This window comes from Parus major, chromosome 2 (assembly GCF_001522545.3).
Source record: "Parus major isolate Abel chromosome 2, Parus_major1.1, whole genome shotgun sequence".
Taxonomy (NCBI): Eukaryota; Metazoa; Chordata; class Aves; order Passeriformes; family Paridae; genus Parus; species Parus major.
In genome coordinates, this window is record NC_031769.1 from 25,368,111 (window position 1) to 25,392,804 (window position 24,694).

At 36.8% G+C, this 24,694-nt stretch overlaps 1 protein-coding gene across 7 annotated transcripts in view; it reads right to left on the reverse strand.

Moving 5' to 3' along the window:
* Nucleotides 1-24,694, reverse strand: part of ICA1 (islet cell autoantigen 1) — a 65,766-nt gene that overhangs the window by 2,361 nt on the left and 38,711 nt on the right. For 4 of the 7 annotated variants that reach the window (XM_015618669.3, XM_015618667.3, XM_015618668.3 and 1 more), the window contains 9 exons: nucleotides 21,274-21,399; nucleotides 20,993-21,091; nucleotides 14,870-14,964; nucleotides 12,824-12,873; nucleotides 9,283-9,345; nucleotides 9,123-9,164; nucleotides 6,666-6,698; nucleotides 5,100-5,375; nucleotides 269-364 (listed from right to left, as the gene is read on the reverse strand). In XM_015618669.3, the coding sequence (XP_015474155.1) occupies nucleotides 269-364; nucleotides 5,100-5,375; nucleotides 6,666-6,698; nucleotides 9,123-9,164; nucleotides 9,283-9,345; nucleotides 12,824-12,873; nucleotides 14,870-14,964; nucleotides 20,993-21,091; nucleotides 21,274-21,399 (880 nt within the window). The remainder of the gene's footprint in view (nucleotides 1-268; nucleotides 365-5,099; nucleotides 5,376-6,665; nucleotides 6,699-9,122; nucleotides 9,165-9,282; nucleotides 9,346-12,823; nucleotides 12,874-14,869; nucleotides 14,965-20,992; nucleotides 21,092-21,273; nucleotides 21,400-24,694) is intronic. The other 3 variants (XM_015618671.3, XM_015618670.3, XM_015618673.3) reach the window with 3 other exon arrangements.

A 24,694-nucleotide genomic window follows, 5' to 3' on the forward strand; every position in this document is an offset into this window, starting at 1 on the left:
GTAAAAGAAACTGTCTTCCACTCCTTTGTTATACAATAAATTACTCTTCTGACATGCTATTAGCACTAAGCCTACCAAAAATACACATACACACATACCATACACCTAATCAAGGTGAAACAGAGTAAGTAGGGAGCACAAGATTGAGCTGTAGCTACTACAAAAAAAAGTTTTCTTACCACAGTAACAGAGAGGACATGAGACACTACACAAGATACAAGAGTTAAAAAGGAAAAGCCAAGTAAGTGAAAAAATACATGACTATCACCTTTCACAGGTGTCTTGTCATCGTTCACATTCAGGCTGTGTGGTTTCTGTGCTGGCTGTGGTATTGATGGTGGGCTCACACTGCTGGCTGCCCATCCTAAAATTCAGTAATACAGCAGCATTAGCATGAGGATTACTTTGTTAACTCAAGCACCCCAGCGTCTGGCAGCACCAGACAGAGGAGCAGAGTACTACATTTATGGCCATTCATATTTGTCCTTGTACACACAAAGTCAGCAGTCACACCTGCATAGGAACAACACCCTTTACAAAAGAGTATCTGTAGATCACTTTCATGATCTCCAGATTCAGGCAACTATACTCTTTTCAAACCTTTCATCTGGCTAGAAAAGATTTTTGTTTCTCTTATTGAATCACAGTTAATACTCATTAACAGAAAGGTCATTTCAGTAATCAAGTCAAGCAGAGCTGTAGGGAAAAGAATCACTCACATTTGGGTGGGAATACCACATATAATAAACATTTTTTCCAAGTCCAAAGACTTTCATTTCATCCATTGTTCCAGACAAAACCTTATTTAGAGACCCTAGATTTTTTTAGTTAGCTTTGTAGTAATTGTGGAAAAAAAGATAATTCATTGCAAAACACTGAAGAATTAAATTCAAGATTAATTACTTCAAGTTAATTTCAAACTACATTTTAATGGAGTATTTATTTTTGCTCTTTATTTGACAGAACAGAGCAACTATGCAGGAAAAAGTGAAATGATTTTTTGTTCTTACATGCATATTCTATATCCACAAGACTAAGGATAAATACAGTTAATGAGGCCAGATAAACAGGCTGGCAAAATGAACTAGGGGTAGTATACTACAGAAACACATTAGGAAAAAAACAAAGTATTTTTTGTCCCTTGCTTAAGATATTTAAATATATGTCCTTTATTATATTTAGAGGACTGGAGATAGCATTTCAAATTTAATTAATATATCCTTTAAGTCTGGCCTGGTCAATTATCCATCTAATTTGGCAGTATCACAAACAGTATGCTCATCTATGCAGTCAGTTACCATTTCCTTATTCAGTCTCTTTTTTTCTACAAGTTCATGTTTTCACATCCTTTTTAACTCTTTTTGTCCTTCCTTCCCTTACTTTCTGCTGTTCTGGGAGCCCTGTCAGATATTGGCACCCAGCATCCTGACATGTAATACAACAACCACATCAGTAACATCAACCCTGCCTCTCTCAGTAGATTATTCTCATCACTCTCTGATCTTACCTTGTCTATAAAAGGTCTAAGGCACAAGCTGTGTTATAAAAAGAGGCAAGGAGAGTTTTTCTGTAAAATCACATGAATTGGGAAGGAAATTTAAAGCCACAAACATCCTCTGTATCTCTAAGGAAACTAACCAAAAACTTCTTCAAAATCTGGATGTGGAGTGCTCACATGTATTTGCTCTAGACAAAGGTCATAAAGGCTTGTGAGCCAGCCTGTGCCCTCTGAAAGTGAGGCTTTAGAATTTAATCTTTCAAATAGGCAAATCTGAATGACAAATAATGGAAAGCATGGCATTACCCCTTCAGAATGACATACTTCCCCAGGCATTTTCTCTGCTTGTGTTACAAACAAGAATGGCAGAGGACATTATACACAACTACAGTAGACTCCAATGCTTTTGTGTGCTTGGACATGCATTGTGAGAAAGTGTTTGATATGGCAATGGATGACAACAGGTAAATTCAGCTGCTTAAACAAAGAGGGCTAAATCCTAATCTGATAGAAATGAATGGGAGCTCTGCCAGAAACTTTCTGTGGAAGTCCCAGTGACTTCAGAAAGATCAGGAACTGGGGCTCCCTGCGATATCACTGATGTCCCTTTACACTGAAGTGCTTGGCAGGGCAGCAAGCAAAACACTTCAGACCAGTGAACTCCTTTGGAGCCCTCCCTCTTTTTGAAACCCTGGACTAAGGCCTGGTAGGCAGCACATGCGTGAAAGATGCTGTGGCCTGGCTGTCATTTAATGAACTGCAGGTAGCTCAAGAGCCACTCAGAAAACAAGAACAACCTAACAATAGCAACAAAAAATCCAACCAAATACACTCCAGAAAATATGTGATGCTTTCATAATGAAATTACTGGTCTATGAAGGTACTGGGAAAGACTGACACAGAATTTTTATTAAATACTTTCTTTACTTGTATTTTTTGTGAGCTACAGAGAACAACTTTGCCTTTCAAAACCAAACCACAGCCTATCAGTTTGAAAGCTGTTGTTGGCCCTAAGCCTGTTTTGGTTTGCCTGTTTCACAGGATGACTTTGTTACGTGACCAGACCAAAAGGTTATTGCCAAGACAGCAAGGAAACAAAACAGCTAGCTGTTCAGCAAGCATCTTCACCAACATTGCAATGATTAAATTTAGAAATGATAATGGTAATCTGTGCATTTTCTTACCAACTAGAATATATGCACATGTAGGGAAGATGAAGAGGATCCTCAGTGGTATGAATAAGTAAATGAGGCCATAAACATCATGAAAAGAGAAAACCAATGCTCCCTCTGAAAAAGTAGAAAGGTAACTGAACTCCAGAGCTGTGCCTGGAGGAGAATCTAAAAGATAGGTTGGGAGCATGCTTTGTTTCTATTATACACACATGCACGCACACATTTATATGTATTTTAAGCCAGCACCTGGTAGTCCCATAGCAATTCAGAGTCCCATTGTGCTGGATCCTGCCTATAAATACAGCTAGAGAAAACTCTGAGCTGGGAATTCCTGACTATAACAGTTTATAACCTGCATAGCATTGTGCCCGTTTTACAGATTAAGATCTGAGGCAGAGAGAAAACAAAGCCCCAAAGATTTATGAGCATGCTTAACATAAAATAAGTAAGTAATCCCACTGAAGTTAATAGAAAAGTTAATGTGCTTAAAGTTAAGCATGTGAGTTTTAAGAATCTTTATGATCTTAAGGCCAAATTCACACAGGAAGTATGCAACATTGAGGCTACAGTGTAGCACCTCACATTGAATAATTATTAAGCAATCCTAACGGGGGGAAAAAAATTGCAGGACATGTATCACAAGTCCCCAGTAAAAATATAATTCATATATTCTAATATTTACAACTTGTATGTCTGGATATGCTTATCTCCAGTTAGTATTTTAAAAAAAACCAACAACATATATATATATATATATATATAAATTAAAGCTGAGTTTTTACAGGATATAAAATGGACCAAATTTCACCTTCTGTTAAAAAACAAGAAACAAAAAATTTGGAAATATTTAGAAAGATAAAACAAAAAACAGAACACTTAGAAAGATTAGTTTCAGACACAATTATTCAGCTGATTACCCCTGACTTTTCAAATGCCAGTACATCAATTACCACAGTCTTCTGCCAAAACCTTGGAAATCCATTTGAAAACATGCACATATTTTACCTTTTATTCTTTTTTACTCAAAAAGATTTTAGCATACCATATTGACTGGAAAAGATTTTCCATTTCTAGTATTCCTTGAATGCAACATTACTGAATTCTGATCCTGAAGTCTCTAGCACTGCACCCAATGCCAGTGCAAATGAAAGCTAACAGCAACCTCAGAAAGGATGCACAACTCTGCCTGTTATTTATACCTAAAAAATACCTTTCCTTTAAAAACACATTTGCATTTAAGAATGGAAATTACATGGAAATGTAAAATATATTTAAAAATATGTAAAGTTGTGGGAAAAAAATCAATCTCATAATATTTCTGTTGCTATTTTTAGTAATTTGCTTAAAAATCATGTACCTTATAAAAAAATACATCTAAACCTGTGCATCATTACAAATGTCATTCTCCCACTTTTCATCTAAGTTCTGAAGCCAATGAACCGAGGTGTCTTGCTCCAGGGGTGCTGTTAACAACTGTATTAGTTCTAAAGTAAATATAACTTTCTTATTCCTACCAAAATGTCACAGGTTATTTTACATCATGTATGACTCTTCCAGTTGCAGGGGTTCTAAGAAATAGTCTCCAGGACAGGATCAGCCTGCTACTCTTTCCTATATTGCTCCTCCCCAGGTGAGATTTAAATGACTTGGGACAGAGCCCAAAAAGGCAAGGTCCCCTCCAGCTTGCAAAGCCCTACAGAAGACCCAGCAAGGAGGAAAAAGGTAGGTGCTGTTGGCTGTTTATCACCAGCCTGCCTTCCTCCCTCCCTTCCTTCCCCAAGGCCAAAGCAGCAGCAGGAAAGCACTGGCCTAGTTCCCCTCTTTTCCCCAGCAGTAGCTTGGAAAAGCCAAGAGAATTAACTGCACAGAATAAAGAAGAAAGAGTTGCATCAGTAACAAGCCTGCAAGAGAAATCTACCTATATGGTTGCTGAGACAACCCATTCTGCCTGACCCATATCCCTACATGCGATGGTATAGGTTGCTTGAGGGGGTGGGAAAAAAAAAGAGAATTCAACTGATTTTCACTACATGGTTTAAAAATAGTATCCCCAGACAAAATACAGTAATCATTTTTGGTTCCTTGGCCCCTTAACAGAGACAGCAGTTGTGATTTCATCAGTAAAACCCACTCAAACATATTTTCTGTTTCAGGACAAAAAAAGATCTCAAAGTTCTACAGAACATTTCAAGAAATTCAATGAAAACATTCAAGGCAGTAACCCTGACTTTAAGTTTTGGGTATTTCATTCGAACGCTGAATGAGAAGGGCTAGAAAAACAAGTTACTCACTCATGTCTTTTTTTTCTCCAGGCACAATTTCTGCAGCCAGGGAACAATATAAATTTTCACCACACTTTTACATACCAGAAAACCATACTCTAAACTCTAACCCAAACATACTGACAGAACAAGATGAGCTCTCACCGTGTAAAGATGACTGCAAGTCATTCATGTTTTGGTCTAGCAGCTGTGAGGGCAAGTAGCCTGATGGTGCTGGTACTGCAGATGATGAAGTGTTCTCCCCATCTCTAGCTGAAGAGTTCATGGTGAGATCAGCAGCCTGTCCAAAAACAGCTGTCCACTCTTTGCTAAATTCCCCCTCATCCAAAGAGGAGGCGTTGAGGATCTCATTTAGTAATACCATGTCATCCTTATCACTAGGTTCTGGCTCCAAGGATCTCACAAACTTTTCCTTTGAAGCTGTCTCAGAACAAGAGAGTCAAGAGAAATAAATTTTTTTAGACAAAGTAAAGAAGGAACTTTTAAAAACATAACCAATTTAGGCTAGGTATGTTAAGTGAGATGGAATATTTTTGCATGAATATTTGTTTTCTTTTTTATACTCAATTCTTTTGGACATCTGGGTTTATACCTTATGCAACAAATAATTCCTTCATTATCTTAGATAACCTCACTGATGTTAAGACTTGCTTCTCATTAAAAATACTACAAGTATGCTTAAAAATCTATTAAACACACCAAAATCATTACAGAGTCTAATATCTGAATCACTGGAAAATACTACTCTTATGTTGCTTCTTGAAACATTTTATGAAAGTCTCAAAAAAACCCCAATTATAAACTAAAAAAAAATAAAATTAAGACTTGGGGATTTAAGATCGTCCTCATGACCTTCTGATCAATTCTTGAATTATTGGGGTATTTCCCCATAAAAAAGGTTAGTCTATCACACAGAGTGAGATTTCTGCACTGATCAGTGCTGTAAGTATTTTTTTCCTTCTCATAAGCTGCTGAGAAATAATTGGGGCTCTCTTTCCTTCTGATTCCCTGTACTAATTTTTCAGCACCAGAACTGCAGCAGAAGAAGCTCATAGATTACTTGAGTCACTGCTCCTTAAAAACATTTTTTTCCTATTTTAGAAATGTTATATATAACACATGAAACTGGGAACCAGGATCATTATCCTTTTTCAAAATATTTTGAGAGTTAAAGAACTATCAAGAACCCCCAAGTGTTGTTTTACTTGGAAGCATCTGGAGCTCCACTGTGGAAGTCTGCAGATCACAAAAATGGTGGTTAACAAGGCTGATAATGTTACATTCCTGAAGCCCAGATCAGTTCATCTTAATTATGCTTGCCTCAATTTTGTGGTAAGGCACAGAAGTAACTTCAGTTTTCCAAAGTTTGGGTAGATCAGCTGAACTCTCCAATTTGTATTCAACTTAAAAAATGTTTTTAACCCTTTTGGGTCGGGATAAAAGATTGACAGTAGCAAGTATTTGCAACAGGCCATATTAACTGAAACTCAACAGCCTTCTCAGAAAAGTTTCCTGGTAACAGCTGTAATAATTTATAATGAAACGGCAGAAGTTGAGTCATAGGAGGAAAAAAAGCACAAAACTGTATTTTAAAATAGGCTCATGCGTCAGCACACACACCTACGTACTAAGAAACAAATAAACCAACACATAAAATTATTTTATTCATTACTTAAGTCAGCTGTGAGATTCAACTCCTTTCTAACTCACATTTTGGTATACCTCTGTACTCCCTGACAGGGCCTAAAAATCAGAAATAGAAACATTAGAAACACATCAATTCTGCTGATGTTCCCCCTAGACTATAACTGAAATACCACAGAAAACAATTTGTTTTTATGAATATTCAGGCTGTTTTGCCATCTTTAGATGAAGAGCAAAGAATATTAAAATTGTCCAAGTACCTCCAATTCCCCGAAGTTTTTCAGCAGGTAAGACAAGGGGGTAAATCCTCCCATAGGGGGAACACACCTGCTATTTCAAAGGCCCTTAAGAGCTCTGAGCTCTGTGGGGCACCACCACGTCCAAGCTGCTCTCAGGAAACCCCTTCATGAACTTGCAGGGGCAGATGCAAAGGGAGCAGCATTTGTAGCAGATCTGCTACGACACAGCACCACCACCACATGTAACCACAAGTGCCCTGAACGGAACAAATGCAGAAGCACAGCTCAGAGCCAAGCTCTGCTTCATCTGGGGAACCACTGCAGGATCCATATCTTGACTTTAGAAGCAAGTTCAACTATAAAGTTTTACATGTGAAGAGCAGTCAGGTTTTGCTGCAGGGTGTACGACCACCAGAAATCTGAGGAGTGATACATTTTATGGCTCAGAAATCTTCCAGATCTTCCTGTGGGGACTGTGCACCCATGGCAGGGCAGGATAGGGTGTGTTCAGGCTCAGGCTGCCCTGAGTAGGCAGCAGCACCAAGTTTTACTCTTGTTTGCAATAAAGGTTATCTAGAAACCAGTCTTGCTTACCGAGATATTACTCTTGTGGTATCTCTGCTAGATTTCTAGAATGATAGGGACTTTCTCACTTTACCCATAAATCTTCTATTATTTCTTTTCCTGTTTCTGTTTTTACTGCCCATTTTCAGTCAAAATCCTTCCTTCTGTCTGCACATGCTGCCCCAGCCTTATAAATGCCTATGAAAAAAATCCAAACCTTCCAATAAAACACTAAAAGAACAATCTGACTATATTCTTTTTGTACTTGTTTGAACAAGCCTCTAGCAATGCTCACAATTCCTTTGTAAACATACCTCATTCTGCTGCTATTAAAAAAAAGGGAAGAGAAACTAAAAATATTTACAACAGTACATGATTGGCAACACATGACAAATAAAGACTTCCTTCTGAAACACACATGAAAGTATACCTCTACCTATACTGCTCCACTTAAAATAGCACAATATTCATTAGGCTAAAGCTAGCTAATGTGTAAAATTTGGGCAAATTGCTGATATTTTAGCAGTGCCGTAGCCATCCTTAACTGATGCAGACACCCCCACAGCAGTTTTTGCATTAATTTAACTGTTTAAGTAATGAAAAAGTGTTCTAAGTGACACAGCTAAGCTTGTATGAGCAATAATTGCATGTATTATCTACATCTCCACTAGGAAGGACCAACAAGGAATGAAACTGAGAAAGAAAACCAGAAAAAAAAAAAGCCACTATCAGACATGCACTGATCTTTTTTATTAACCATAGAAAATAAGTCATTGTTACCTTATCTATTCAGCAGATTAGGGCTGCTTCTGCAGACAGCTGAGGAACTTTCCTGGTGCCTGCCTTCATGGGTGATTCCCCACATGAATAATTTCCCCCCAGTGTAAGACACTGCCCATGGCAAATCCAAAGTCAAGGTATTTGCAAATGTCCTTACCTACCATGAAGGCAGTGTTTTAAATACCAAAATGCTCTCAGTTTGATTAAACCACAGAAAGGGATTTTTTTTTTCCTTTTCTTCATTTGAGTTGCCACAATTGTTATGGTTGCTGAAGTTTTTTTACTCATTCTTCTGAGATATGAGTGAAAAGCAATTGAAAAATTACAGACAACACTGACTTCTTATGAAAACTTGAAAAAATTTAACCCAGATATTTCATAGGTTATCTGGTAAAACAGTACTTCCCCCTGAGTTGTCAGGGATCTCACAGAAGTGTAAGGACAGCACAGTGGATTCAATTAACTTTCTGTCTGAAAGAACACCAATGCTTACATGATTTTAAGAAAACTACATTATTTGTTTCTGATATGTACATTTTTAACACAAAATCTTGTGGTTACTAGTGTATTGCCAAGAGCTGTAGCACAACAACTAAAAAAACAAAATGAAAAATTTGTGAAATGTTATAGGAGGGGTAAGGTTTACAATGGAACCTATTTCAGTTGCACAAATAGTATATAATCCAGTCTACCTAATCTTGAATTACCTGGTATAAACATTTTATCCCCAGTAAGGTTTACTTCATATTGTAACATCAGGAATAGTGCCTCTGGCTGAGTTTCCTTTAAAACTATTTCAATACTGCAGCTATTTAAATACAGCTGCATAATTTCATTCCACCTTTCAGACTTTGAAAGAAACTAAGATCTAAAATTAAAAGTACACTTGGCTATTATGATTGAAAAGCAAATGAAACAGACATGCACAGTCATATCATACCATTTTCTTCAGGTTGCAGGTCTAATAACTCATCTATAGCACCTAAAAAAGAAAAAAAAAAAGAACAAATAAAGAAATAGTAAAAGCCACAATGAGGATCTGCAGTACATTGACAATCAGTATGTAAACATGTAAAGATAGTTTTCTTAAGTGTTTTCACCTGAGTTCTGCTCGTGGTTACAATGTCCTTGTAACGTGGAGATGACATCCTTGCCATCATCAGCTGTAATTGAGATCCATAAACATGTCAAATTGCACTTGGCAGGAGACCATGCTTATAAACAACACCATTATAAGATCAACATGCAATGGTTGTTGGGATTCATGTTTTGAATGAGTCATGTTTAAAATCAGCCTGGTCACAATGAATGGAAGGTCCAAGGCACATGCATTTCAAAGTGAGGCAAATTTCTGAGTAACAATCTGAGGGAGATCTTGAGTCCCTGGCTACTACACGACCCTCTCCAGGCTGAGCACACCTAACTAAGGCAACTGCAACAATCAGTCCTCCAGAAGCAGAGAAATTTATTTTAGAAGCTCCTACTTAGGCCAGGAAAGCACAAAAAGTGCCAGAACCTTGTCACTCTCTAAACTGCCTTCCTTACAATATGTTCTTCCTCATGAGACAAACTCTGGGAACAGGGAGGAAGAGTCATCATCCAAGGTACCCCAAGTCAGGATGCAAGTAACAGCATCTCTTCTGCAGGGAAAAAAATGGACTAAGACCAACAGGGAGTCACTTGTAGAGCTGAGAGATATAGGTTGTCAGAGGTGACAAAACACAGCTGAAATTCTCAGCAAGCTTCTTAGATGAGACATGGAGTCAAAACAATCATCTAGATGCTCTTTATCAGTGAAGAAAAAGGTACCTCCCCTCAGGTGATTAACCCCACCTAAGACATAGAGCAAAACATGAGGGATGAGTTACTGCTGAATATGCCTTTTTCTCCCTTATTAACTGTTGAGGAAGTCTAGCTACTAGACAACTTAGTCTGCACAGTATTGCCAGACCTGGAAGGCCCATCTGCTCTGAGCCTCACACAAGAGGCTGGAAAAGTGAAATAGAATTCTATTGTGTGAATAGAATTTTATTGTGAAATAAAAACTGAATCCCAAACCCTTTTAAGAGAATTGCCAATCCCTCCCAAGAGAATCTTCAAGGTGTGTTCAGAACTACATGAAACAGAACAGCTTGCTGTTTGCATCATTATCTTCATAAGGCTTTGCTAGGACAGAAATGTGCTCCTAGCACATGAATCAGCTGTTCATGAACCCATGAGCACATCTGATTATACTCTTTATAGATATAGACAGGAGAGGGATAAACACACATGAACAAATATACTTGATGCTTTTATAAAAGCACAATGCACAAAGCTAAAGGGGAAAATCCCAACCCTTAAAACTGTCTGGCAGAGGGTTAAAAAAAAACCAGAAAGAGATGTTCATGACAGGTGGGATATGGATGGCCACAGTTCTGTAATGAAAAAGGTAGAACTGTTGCCCAAAGCCTGCCTTGGTCAAGTGGTAAACATGATGGAGCCAATCTTAAAGGCATTTGTAGTATGGTAAAGGAAAATGCAGAGCAAATGATAAAAAAATGGAAGTTATGAAGTAGAAGTAGTTGGTGAGAAAAACTAAGAAGCAACGTAGCTCTCTCACTAGAAGCACTGTATCTGCATGACTTTAGAATAAACAGGGTAATTTAAGAAAAAAACCCTTAGCAATGGCACAGACCTGATGGTGTATGAAGATGGAAAAATTTAGAAGACCAGTTAGAAATATTTCAAAACACTTCAGTTCCTTTTAGGGGTGATGAAGAAAGAGACAGAACAAAGTATTTATACTATGGTGAAATATTTTACAGCCTGTAAGTAACTGAAATTCTAGAAAACATCTGCTAGAAAAATGTAAGTCAGACTTTATACCCATATATACTAAAGTATCTTGTCAAAGATATATCTAATTAATTGCAAAATGAGTGAAACTTCAAAACACCGGAAAAGTCCTAATATAGTGTCTTTATTACAAAAAAACACCCAAACAACCATAATTAAACAGAGTGACTCAAATAACTATGTTACCATGGGCTGGTAGATCACCATTACCGCCAGTTAAAAGATTAATGGAATGCCACTCAGTATGGCATCCAGCAAAAGAATGTGAGCATAATAAATGCTCCTCTAATAATTTAATGTTTATTTTATGGAAAGCAGACCTAGTTGAAAAAAACCAGCTAATTTAATTCTTTGATAAAACTTTGAGCTTTTTTCAGCAAAGATATTTGTTTAGAAACAACTTCACTTTGCACTGCACAGCCTTCCAGCTAAGAAGTTAGCACTGCGTAACATCTATAACAAACATACTGAATGGATTAGGAATGTGATAACTAACAGATGTCAAAAACACGTTGTTAGGAGAAATAATTGCAAAGCAGAAGTGTTTCTAGTTTAGATCTGCAAGACTCACTGTTTTATCCATTGCTAGTCAATGGCTTTAGCAGTCATCTGGAAGTAAACACAAAATCGCTCTTGAAAAAAAACGTGCAAACAACTAACAGACTATTAGAGGTGGTCAGTCAGTTCACTCATTTGGTTTCTGTAGTCAGAGCTGGGAGAATTTAATAGTTGTAAGTTACATCTCAAGGTTTAAGGAATATAAGCTGTCCTGTAGAAAGGACAAATGAATCCTGGAAAGCTATGACTAAAAGGAACTGAGTCTTGGTAAATAATGCATTCAGTTACGAGCTTCAAACTTGACGTTGCAGCAAAATGGGATGTTCATGGATACAGAAAAAGGAATGTGAGTTTACCTTCTAGAAACATGACAGGTGAGAACAATATCAGAAATCTTTTGCCCAGCTATGACTTTCATATTTGAAAAGGGATTTTGTAAAGTGGAATGGAAACAAAAACTTCAAAAATAAAGATGAGATGATGAGTTCAAGACATCAATATGATTAACCCGCTGAAATAAAGACATGAGAATAGTCTTGACTTTCATGTAGTACCTTTTAAGTACCTTCATGAAGGAAAAAATATATTAAAATTATTCTCCATTTTTTATTAAACCATTTATTATTTAACCATTAATTTAGTAGAAAAAGTTAGAGCATCTTGAAGAATTGCATGGACAACGATTCCACTTTTTACAGCACTTCACCACCCTCACTGCAAGCACTTGATTCTTAGCATGTACTCAGAATTTCCCTTTCTGTCACTGCTATCTATTCCCTCCTTTCTTTCTCAGTGCACTTTCAACTGGAGCCCAGCTGTGTCACTGGGTAATAACAACACATAAGGTCATTGGCAGCAGTTAAGTATGATGTTGCCTGGCTTTTGGGCAGAGGTTCCACTGAATTCATCAAGTTTTTCACAGTTTAATGATTGGAACAAACTAGTGAGCTAAGTGGCACACTTCCTGTCTCACCTACTAACCTGCAGATCCCTTTCTTGAAGGGTACATGCCCCATATAAGAATTAGGCTTTGGAACACAATATATTTGACCTGTCTGAGAAGGACTGAATTAAATGCAGTGGGATGTAACATGTAAGAGATTAACAGATTCTCCTGGGCTTTGGTTTTATGCACGTGTAGGGATTTGTTGGGTGAAGCCGATACAGGAAATAAACCAAACCATACAAAAAAAAAATCCAAGTGTTACAGCACTTATGGAGTTATGATAACATGAAATAAAATACCTGAATAGTTTGATTCCTTGGTATGGCTCTCCTCATCTAATGAAATCAACCTTAATTTGAAGGAATAAGAAAAAAAATTGTAAAAATAATTATAAGGCTCTAAAATAACAATACATTTCCATCTTTTTGGTCAAATCATTACAGATTCATATAATTAACAAATAAACAGTAATAACAGATGGACTCTTGCATTTGCTGGTCGGTTGTTACCTTTTATTGTTTCACTGGCAGGTCTGTTAGAAATGAAAATTAGATTGAACTAGCAAATCCTATCAGCTTCCATTATTAGTCTGACTTAATCTCTACTGAAAAGTATTGTGTATTTTGCATTTCCACATTTGGTCTTTCTAGCTATCATGAAGAAGCTACAACTGTTCCCCAGCCTCCTTCCCCTCCTTCTCCCCAAGAATGGAACCAACCACTTTGTGCCTCTCTTTTTAACAGCAACTAATTAAAAATCAAGAATCAGGACAGTTTTGCCCCACATCAGCAGATTTCTAAAATAACAGATATAGCAGTGTTGATGAAAAAAATCTCTCAACAGGGTAAAAAAAAAAGGTGTAGTTTATATGCAATTCTTATACAAAGGTGATCTCTTCAATGAAGAATACATAGCTTCAAACTGCTATTACTTTGTGTAAAGCCATTCAAGGAGTAGGGACTGAAGCAGCCACAGGGCTGGTAGTGGAAAGCACTGTGTGGGCACATTCCTCCTATCCTCTAGTGATGGGACAGAAAAAGACACCTCCCCAGCTCTTGTGGGTAGGCCTGTGGTAGAGGAAAATTAGATTCAAATTCTAGTATAATGAAGGTTCACTGTGAATGGAAAGTTCATGAGGATTTAAAAAGCTTTGTTTTGTGTAATTCTTCTCGAATCTTAGATGTTTGTTTATGGTTTTAGGCAGCAAAAGGGTGACATATTTTTTCCCTCACTTTTATGCCAGACAAGGACAAGGATAAACCATAAATAAACAGAAGTACAACCATGACATGGCATCTGATGCATTTCCTGGTAGGTGCCAACGCACACATCTTGCATAAATCACACATTCATCCTAGAACTTTACATTCAACACTGAGGAGAGAGCTATTTATTAAACTCTATTACTGTCACATGAGAGGCAACAGATGGAAGTAAGTGCTGTGGAGACAACCACCTACCAAACAGTACTTGGTCAAGTCCTTTCTAATATCAACAGCAACAAATCTCACAAATTTATAAAGCAGTAAAGGTCAGTGGTTCTGAATCTGAACCGGAAAAATGACTGAAAACCTGAACTCCTTAAAAATTATTACAAACAGCTAAGCAAAATCCACTAATCAGTCAAGCTGTTCTCTGCTTTTTGACAACTGATCCTTTGCTGGGTGCTTCATTTAAGCAGGGACAGTCAAAACAACAGGTGGCAGCAGGATTATATCAACATTGTATCTCCTGGCAACCAAATCCTGACAGTCAGGTAGGGAAGGGATCGCATCTCTTTCTCCTGTTCTCCTCTCCCCATAGCAGTCCATTCATAAGTCTTTCTCTGCTCAGAGCTACAGGTAACTCAAAACTTGACAGCATCAGCTCACTTAGATGTACTTTACACTAAGTACCTATTGCTTCATTGGATTACTAACTGATGCTGTATACATTACAAAAACTAATTGCTGCTCGGAGCAATCAGTAATCTATATCCTTTTTCCAGGTGAAAGGAGATGCTGCTGAAAGGAGAAATACAATGCTCATATATCTTCTCCTATGTATAGCTGTTTACCATTTCTTTTAATAAAGAAAAATAATGAAGCAAAAGCTGAAAAGAAATAAAAAGACAAGTAGGAAAGATGAAAAACACGTAAGGGTTTTATGGGCCTTTTTAAAGCTCTTAATTTCACAATAAAGTTTATTAGCCTTCATGTACACATTACAAGATTTCAGGAATCTTTGTATTGAGGTAACCAGTAGAATTAGACTAGCTCTCTCTGTATCTCTACTGTCTCTAGCAAACAGGAAGCAGATTATAGACAAAATACTTATTATATTGATATACAGGACATGTGACTTACTGACTCTGCTGATCTTCTGCTGAATTGGTGCTCCCAATCTGCTGGTCATCCTTTTCTGCTTTTTCTGTTAGCTTATTCACAGGATCTTGCAAGCTCTAGATCATAACCATAATATAAATGTAAATAAGAAAACCAATTAGAATCAGGGAAGTGTGTCATTTGAGACCAAACCTGATTATAGAACCAACAGAAATCAAGCAAAAATGGTTTTACACTACATCAAAACTATTTCTGACTCAAACAAGCAGAATTAAAAGTGTTAGAAGATACTCATTCAAATGGAGTCTATGAACACACTCTATATAAGAAGGTAACACATGGCAACTTCTAAACTCATGTTCTGTTTCTAATATTTCTAAACAATTATTTCTAGGTAAATATTTCCAATATTTCTAAGTAAATCTATCTATACCATGTGCAAAGCAGGCACAGATGGCATGTTTCTTTGCTGTTTTGGGGATTTGCTTTCTTTTTTCCTCCTTATTTTCCCTTTTTTAAGATGAGAAAAATGAATTCTTTACATCTGTTTGTTCATCATACACTGCTTCTTTTCTCATTTGTTCTCTTTTTTTCCCCTACACAATTATTCATACAAACTTGGCAACTGCAGTGGTAGTGGAATGATGCTGGTTGTATCCTGAATATGAAAACAAGGTTTAAAATGTTGGATGATGGTTTGATAAACGCTGGGTGTGATATTATGAAACCCTACTGTCCCTTTGTACTCTGAAAGGCTTCAAGATAATGACATGCAGTTTCATGGTCAGCATTTTTATAACCAAAATTTATTACAGACTGACTTTTAAGTGATAAATACACTAATGGTAGTCACTCTCACGCATTCATTAGAAATTTTGATTAAAAAAATTAAATAAAAGAACACAGTAATTAAGTAAAGCAGATGTTAAAAATGTAAGTATTTCTATCACTATGAAATGGTTTCACTGTGAAGGTGAAAAAAATTTCCTCTTTCTAAAGTCCAGCTCAGTTTCTAAAAAATTAAACCATGTTACATGTGAATAATCTTGACCATCTGTAATTATAAATTTATTAATGTTGCCCTGATAGTCAGAGTAGTGCATCTCACCCCAGCTGCTCCTCATGCCTGCCTGCCCCCCAAAAAGCTAAGGGTAAAACAGAGAAATCACCTTCCATACAAAACTTAAAACCCACAAAAATGTAGTGGTTTTGCATCTGGAATTTGAATAAAACAGGAATGTATTTAATGAAAAAAGTAAAACAAAAAATGAAGGCCTAATTGACTGAATAAAAGTGAGGGTGCCCAGGCAATTTGTCACAATAAAAGCATTCCCAGACACGTTACATGTCTTTTTTGCAATGCCCTGTTAACCAGGACAGAGGAGTCTCCAGAAGGAGCATTCCACTTTCTGCTTGGTTCAGTATTTGTCTGTATGAGAAATCTACACTTCAGTATTTTAGAAACCAAACTTCTAGATTTGTCATGTGCTGCAGCTGCTATTTTTACCCCCCTCTCAATTAGCTAATTCTACATAGAACTGCTGATTAATTTGTCATAAGCAGCCTCAGCATTGCAAACATGGTCAAAAGATGAAGGCCACAAAAACAGCAATAATAAAAAAAAAGCATTAAAGAAATTAACCTTATTCTGTAGTTGCCACTTTTTTGACACCGTTGTTAACCAGAATCACATGTGCACTTCTCCTTGGATGCTGAATAAGGACACTAGCCAACTCAGCTAGATAACCTATATATGAATGTCACCCTTTACCTGCATTTGTATTAGCTACTGATTAGACTGCACTTATTGTGCTATTGAAGTTGATGGGAATTACTCCATTGACTCCAAGAAGTCCTGGACTGGAGTTCAAGAACACACAAATATCAACTATACTTCCACAAAAGTGCAGTGTAGAGAAAGAAAGCAGCTCTGCATTACGGGGGCTGTGCTGCTTTGGGCACTTGAACTACCTTGGACATCTTCACAACAGGACACACAAACCACTGAATTAGGAGGTGACTGCTACCAAGTATAGCATCTCAGAGCTTGCTCCAAGAAGGTTTTAAAGGTTTTGGACAAAAACCCAGAACTACTTTAACCACTGCCTAGCTATACAAGTTAAAGAAAATTACTCGAAGTAAAGTCTGCATATTGCATAGTCACAAAAAAAACCCCCAAAACCAACAGGGAAAAAAGCATCCTTCTTTAAGGACCTATATTTTCAGAAGCTTCCTTTGTCAGTGTATCAGGAAATCCATATTTAAAAGGGATGTGATCAAACCACGGAAACAACATATAGAAATGGAGCTCACAAGTACCTTGGGAAGGAAACAGCATGATAATAATGGCAGTTACTATTTCCTTTATTAGAAAAATAAACACAGCTCTGAAATACAGCTTTGGTTTCAATGGCGATTATGATAAAATTGTTAAAAATTAGAAGCTGTATTTTGATGCAATAACTCCATGTAACAACTTCATTTGGACTTAAAATCAGATACCAAATAATGAAATTATTTTCCTCACCCCTGACTCTCTCTACTCTGCATTCTGAGGTTCACTACAAACTGAGGTAACTTTCCAAAAAGATTTTTAAAAGCTAGAGAATGAAATGAAACTGTTAAACTGTTAAAAAAGCCAGCCAACCATTTTCTAAACATGAATCCACAGTAATGTGATCACTGCTGTCTGCAGGCATAGAAATAAAACCATAATATTATCTTAATTGTTTCAGGTTGCATTAGAAGAAAGGGGAGAAGCCTCACCATCTAGAAAGTGTAGTGATTAAGCAGAGTTATAACAACACAGCCTGAGTTCAGACCAAAGCAAGCACATTTCAGCTGGACATACCCCTGACTTGGCTGCTCAGAGCACACAGATGTAACTCCACAGCACTTTTCTGGCTGCTCATGTGGACTAGAATGGGTTTTGTTGTGAGCTACACCATGTAAGCAGCTTAAAGTAGGCTCCTTGCATATTTAGAAACCTATCTTCCTAGCTTCTTTAACCTCTCTTTTAGTACAAAAATCAGATCAAGACCTTACACACTAGCAGAGCAAGTTCACAGTCCTTCATTCTGCCTGATGTATCCATCTCTAACATCAAAAGTCACCCAGTGGTATTTCACCTGCTCTCAGTACTCAGACTAAGTATCCAGGCCAACAAGAGATTCCTGCACTGTAGAGTTAACTCTGGCTCCAGCTCAGGCTCCATTTCTGACTGCTTCTCACTCACTAAATTCCTTCACCTGCATCTGGGCTGCTTTCAAGTAAAGCCAAGATCATCTGGACTGCACATAAAATCTGCCCTCTGCAGTTAAATCACCGGTGTCGACATTGCACTCAGCTCACCCAACAGCTCCTCCCAAGTGCCTTGGACAACTAATGCACTCCTTGACAGAAAAAGAATCAAAGCAACACAGCTAAGGGCAGTTTCAGGAGCCAGGCATACATTCCAAGATGTCACAACATTTATGAAAAAGTTCAACAGCACTGAGGAGACAAAAACTTTAATATATTTCACTTGGAGGGAGAACTAAAGAGGAAGAGGAAAAGCAAGTTGTCTCAGAATTTCCTCCCAGACACTGATAAAGAAAAGAAATACCACACCTCCCCAAAACCCTTAGAGATGCAAAATCATAGACAGTCTTGTCTATGAGTAAAGTCATGGTCTGACAAACAGAAACAACAGGACACCAGATGACAGCAGAGGTCAGCAGTTGTTGTAGTACCTGTACAGTGCTGTAGTACCTATTTGGACAGAGTACTCCAAGGGAATACTCCATGTAAGGAGCTCAGGCAGCAGTATTCCACTTCACACAGAAATAGATGCACTGAGATTTATGCCTTTTGACTCCCTTACCAGGGCTACTATTATTTCTAAGTTAATACAAACTCTTCAAGAAGTTTGGTATTTTAGCATTTAAATTTAAAAAATGCAACTAAATATTATTTAAGTAACTAAGGCAAATAAACAGTAACAGAAACTAGAAAAAGGTATTATTCATGAAAAGTAGCCCCTAAAATAAACTTGAATTCAGTTGATATATGTTAATTTCAAGTCAATGAAACCTTAACAGCTTTACCAAAACAGCAGCCCATCATCTGTAATATTAAAGCGATGGATACAGTAACAGATACTTTTACATCTCTAAACACAGAGTTGTTAGCACATTAATAATCATCTTTCATCGAGCATAAAACTCAAGAGTTAGGAAATACAGCTGCAATAGCACAATTATACTGCTCTCTGCACATACCCTGAAGCAAAGAAAGCAAATGGGCTGCTTTTCATTAAGGGAGTTTTGCAAACATCTCTAAAGACAATGTTTTCTTTCCAGAAACAATCCCACGAGATGTTTCAGAGTTTCTTTCTTGACATAAACGTGGTACACAAATATATATTTATAATACAAAATACAAACAGCTGTTTTCTAGTACATGGCACCTCTTAATTTTTCAGTAAAACAATCTAAGTCAAATATTAACTTGCATTAACTTGCATTAATTTATTATTTTAAAGTAAAACACTAATCCTACATTCACATATGCTTAGTTTAATTCAGTTTAATTTGCATGAGCAAGATTTTGTCTTTCATGGAATCATAAAAGACAAAAATTATTTGCAACCATCAAATTCAAAATTTTCATTTAACAAAGACCCCTTTTATGGTCAGGTAGGGAAAAAATAGTCTAAAAGAAGTAACTTCCAATGAAATGTAGAAATGGACACATTGAAATATTTTATGTATATTTTAATCCAGAATATATTCAGATTTTACATTTTAATGCATAAAGGCAACAACAGCCATGGCATCTCCATTGGGTACATTTTTAGACCAAAAGTTTCTCTATCAGAAACAACACTACCTTTGATCAGCTACAGCTATCTACCATACTTCATTAAAAAATAATACTGCATAATTTCAATGTAAAATTAGTTTGCAGCTGCTTTTTAATATACAGTTACTCTGGTATGAACATGTGATATGACTGGTAGGGATCAGTTCCCTAACCATAATCACTTATTGATATTCTACACCCAGGTGTAGCAGAGGTGAGATGGGACTTACCACACCCTTCAGAAGTGACAAGCAGAACTCACTCAGCCTAGTAATGCAGCTGAAGTACCAGCAGACATCTATTCTCTTAGGCAACACAATCTCACCAGATGCAAACAGCAGATTTTGATTTAATCACCTTAGCAATCATTTAATGTAAACAATCAAAAACTAATAGCTGGGGACAAGATATTATGGAGAAGACTTTGGTATAAAAAATAACCCCCCACTCTAGAGACTGAAAGAAAAAAACCCTGATACTAAAAGCCAGTAACACAGTCTCACTCCCAAGAAGCTGTCTTCTGAAAGCACAGAATTACATGAAATCCTGTTGTTTTAAACTATCTCCTGATTAGCACTATTTATCAGCATACATATCAGTGCAAAAATGGGAAATCACATCTTCTCAGTGCAGGAGGTGACCAATATAATTGGTTAAGATTTTCATAACAAAGGCTGCATCCTAAACACACTTGACTATTCCCAGCCATTTTTACAGTTACTTTTTGCTTCAACAGAGTGCTTGTTACATGTGTGGGTTCAATATAGATGGTATTTCTTTATCATAGATTCCCAATCTAATTTCAAATTTAAATCATGGTGAAATGTTCCACAGGAGGAAGTTCAAAAGGTACAATCCATGCCTAAACATCTCTCATCCTTCATCACAAGGGTACACCAAAACAGGTGCATTTTCTTTCCAAGGTGTAAATGTTATTATACACCTTGAAACACACTATGTCTTGTTCAAATAATCAAATTTTTAGATACAAAACAGCATGAAGAATAAATAACCAGCAAATACAGGCTACCTACACAAATTAGACTGAAATTGCTTTGGATCAAAGCAAAGATAAAAACATCCTCAGAAACCTTTTAACATCAGGAAGGTAAGAGAAGAGCCCACCAGCATGTGTGGTCAGGAAGACATTAAACAGAAAACCTGTATTTAAATGAATAGATAAAGCAGGGATACAAGTGTCAGAGAATGTATGGAAAAAATATCAGCATGTGCTTTCTACATCCTTGTATAATCTCTTACTGGTTATCACTGGGCAAACATACATATCTATATATTCCTTACCTTCAACATAGTGAATTCATATGGCTGATAACCCTTGAAACTTTCATGGATAGCTGCCATCGTGTGTGAAGTTTTTTCCCAAAAATGAAGCAGTGTTGTCTGTAAGGCAGGGTAAAATTTCAGTGCTGATGTTTACACAAATCTGTTCTCAGTGCAAATTTCACATCTTCCCTCCAACAATAGCTACATATTCTTATGGTTGAATATTGCCATGGTAACGTCTTAAAAAGCCACATTAACAGGAAAACATTCTTTCAGAGGTCAACATTTTCCTTGGATACCTGATATGTTGTTAACACATGAGAAAGGAGGTTGCATCTGCTTGCTCCCAGAAGATCCACTTTTTGACAGACATCAGTCTTCAGTTTGTCGAAGTTGAGTTTTGCATGTCGCACTTGTGCTTGAACCTTTACACAAAGGGACAATTGTTTATGTAGTGATTTTTTTTTCTCCATTTTTAATGAAAGAGCAAACTAATACAACCTCTAGGGAGATCAGACAACAGACTTAATTACAGTTTTATTTTTATCAATGCCACTGAAATTAAGATAAACTGGCTGATAAATAGTACTCTTACTATCTTCTCTATTATTGCTTTTAATAATATATTCAGTGAAGAATTTTTGTTTTCTAACCCCTCTTTTGTATGATAGATATTAGTATAAAACATACATCAAGAACAACTGAAAAAGATACTTATATTGGTATCTCTTTCAAGAAAGACAAATTCAAAGCCTAACCAGCAAATTTGGAGCTAAAAGTTTACTACACAATATACAGGTGCACAGTCAGAGACATTTCCATGTACCTATAGTAAGAGACAAATTAAACTGACAAAGTTTAAAGTCTGTCTGCAATGATACAGCACTTCAATATCTTTGGACTGCTACAAAAATTTCACTCATTAAAGTTCTCCTTCTAAAACAGGAGTGCCCTTTCTATTTACTACTATCAGAAAAATATCAGATCCCCTTTTCCTAGGAACTAACAATTCCAGTTTCAGGGGTTTTAGTTTTTCTAACTATTTTTCTACCACCTATTAAGTACATACACATGTACATTAAGTACATATACAACCCCCTGTTCCAAAAACTGTACATGCTTGACAACAACACTGACATGATTTGGTATCAGGGTAGAAGGCTGATGTAGGCATTTAGTATCCAGGATTTTCCATTTTTGTGACAGCTTTGCACACCACCAAAAATTATATTAATGAAAGACATTTGTTTAAATTCTGTAAACAAGTTTTGTTATAGTTTTCTTCCAATGGAATGGGAAACAATCAAACCACAAAACATAATGAATCTCCTATAACTCTTTCATCACCAAAATAAAATATTTACCAAAACAATAAAATGTTTCACAATGAAAACAAACCATTTTATCATGAAGTAAATGACACATTTCTTTCCTTTTCTGGCCTAACTTGGAGAATAAACCCATTTCGTCCAGAATACACAAACTCAGTCAAAGATCTGTCAAACTTGTATGCTCCTGATCTTCAGAAGTGAATCTGGAACTTTGCAGCAAATGCCTTGTGCAGTAAGAACAAATACACACATATCATAATGCAATCTGAAATGTTATGGTTGCTATACTTCTGCTTTTATTTTCCCAAACTTAAGAGTATACAACCTCCAACCAGGCAGAAAACCAGCCAAAGATTTGTATCACAAATTCATCATATGACCTACTCATACAAACTGTGGGACTCCTGGATTGCTCGACATGTGGCAACTTTGTTTCACTGATCAGATCAGTTCTGTTTAAGCAATACTGCACATCAGCCTAATCTGTTAATAAGGAAGAAACTATTACAATTCAAAATATGTCATAAATGCAGAATATTACAGGTGAGATTTAGAAAATGATGATGCCAAAGGAGAAAAAAACCCAAAACAAGACACTTTTTCTTCTTTTAGTAAAGAGCAGCACTAATCAACATTTACCAGAAAAGGAAGTCTTCCAGGATAATGCCACCAAACAGTGAACAAATCTTGAATTCTGGTAATAACAACCAAAATGTCTGACTGGATCCAGTACTCTAACCACACGAGTAAAACATCTCACTGATGACTTGCTTGTTGTCTTTTAATGTTGAAGAGTTTTTTTTAAAAAAAAGAGGTGTCTCCAGAAGATTGAAGACTTCTTAGGTAGTTAGGAGATATTTTAGTGAGGTAGAGGCAGATCTGAATTTCCTCAGGAAGGAGAAAATGGCTCCAATGGCTTCCACTTCTTAGGCAAGCACAACAAATGCTATAAGCTATGATACAAAAAGCAAGAAACATCTACTACCAAGATATTTACAATAAGGTATGGGATTTCATGAAAAGCCCTACACTGAGTCAGAGTTACACTAGCATGAGCTGAGGCTGCCCCTTAGTTTGGGATCCCCAAGGACTGCTATGCTTCTAGCTTGTGCCTGATGGAGGCCCAAGCAAGGCACCATGATACCCATGCCAGGAGTGCCACTGTAGACAGGCACAGCTGTCTAGTCAAAACAGCATGTGGGTAAAGAGCTTATGGACCTGTATTTCCTTTAGCTGCAAAGTGCCTGAGAGCACAGTTACAACTTCAGTGTGAAGAAAATCATGGGGCCTGTGCAAAAAGGAACTTCTAACTGAAATCCAAATACAGGATTACACACATCTTTTTCCATAAAGAATTGCTGCAATGGGTAGGGATTTAAGTAAGAGATGTTGTAGGGTTTTGAAAAAACGAATCTCAGTTACAGCTATGAAAATCCAGAGAAATTCAACTGATGTAAATGGAAAAGTGTCACAAATATAACTATATTTTACAGTGGTGCAGCTGAGAACAGAATCCCCTTCCTACTTGGTGTATCACAGCACTGGTGAAAGCACAGTAAGAAGAGCTGGGGCTTTGTAGACTGAAAGTCCAAGAAAGCAAAGAATGTTAGTTCTGGGGACTAGAAATACTCTGCCAGAGATGGTGAGCCACAATTAAAAAAAAAAAAAAAAAAAAAAAAGTAGTACCAAATGTAATTATGAATTCCTACTCCACCTCAAAAAAAATCCATAAAACAAAAGCACCTGTAAAGTTTGAGTTGTAGTCTTCCTGCATACATTCTTCAGAGATGTTTAGCAAAGAACAAGGTTGGCATTTATCTTAACTGAACATGTAATTAGTCTCTTTTAAAAACTAAAGCATTCATAAAGAGAAGGAGGTGATCCACAACATAGTGTGGAATACAAACCCTTACCTTATGTTTATCATGCTCATACAGAAGATTCAAGGTATTTAATGCTGCTTTACCAAATGCTACCCACTTCTCTTGCCAACCAGGAAAGATGTGATATTACAAAAACGATTAAATTAAGGATGCTTTTAGGTTTCTCTGGTATTTTGAAAGTTTACTGAGCAGAAGTATTCTCCTTTTTTCAGCAGCAAGTGCAAGACAACCAAGGAAGAACTCCATACACTACATCAGCATGACATTTAGCTTTTTATCTGTGCCAATAAATGCATTTTCAACTGAAATTATTATTAGACATCTTTTAAGATTACTTGTTGGCTTCAGGAATTAGGTATAAAATCTTAGTGTTTACAAAGCATAATCTACTTAATACCACACAAGTTATCAGAATGAACCTTTGGTTCTCTGCTCAAGGGAAAGCTTTTATAATACATACTAATCTCCTTTCTCTGCAATTACTCTCTAAGACATGAGAAACAGGA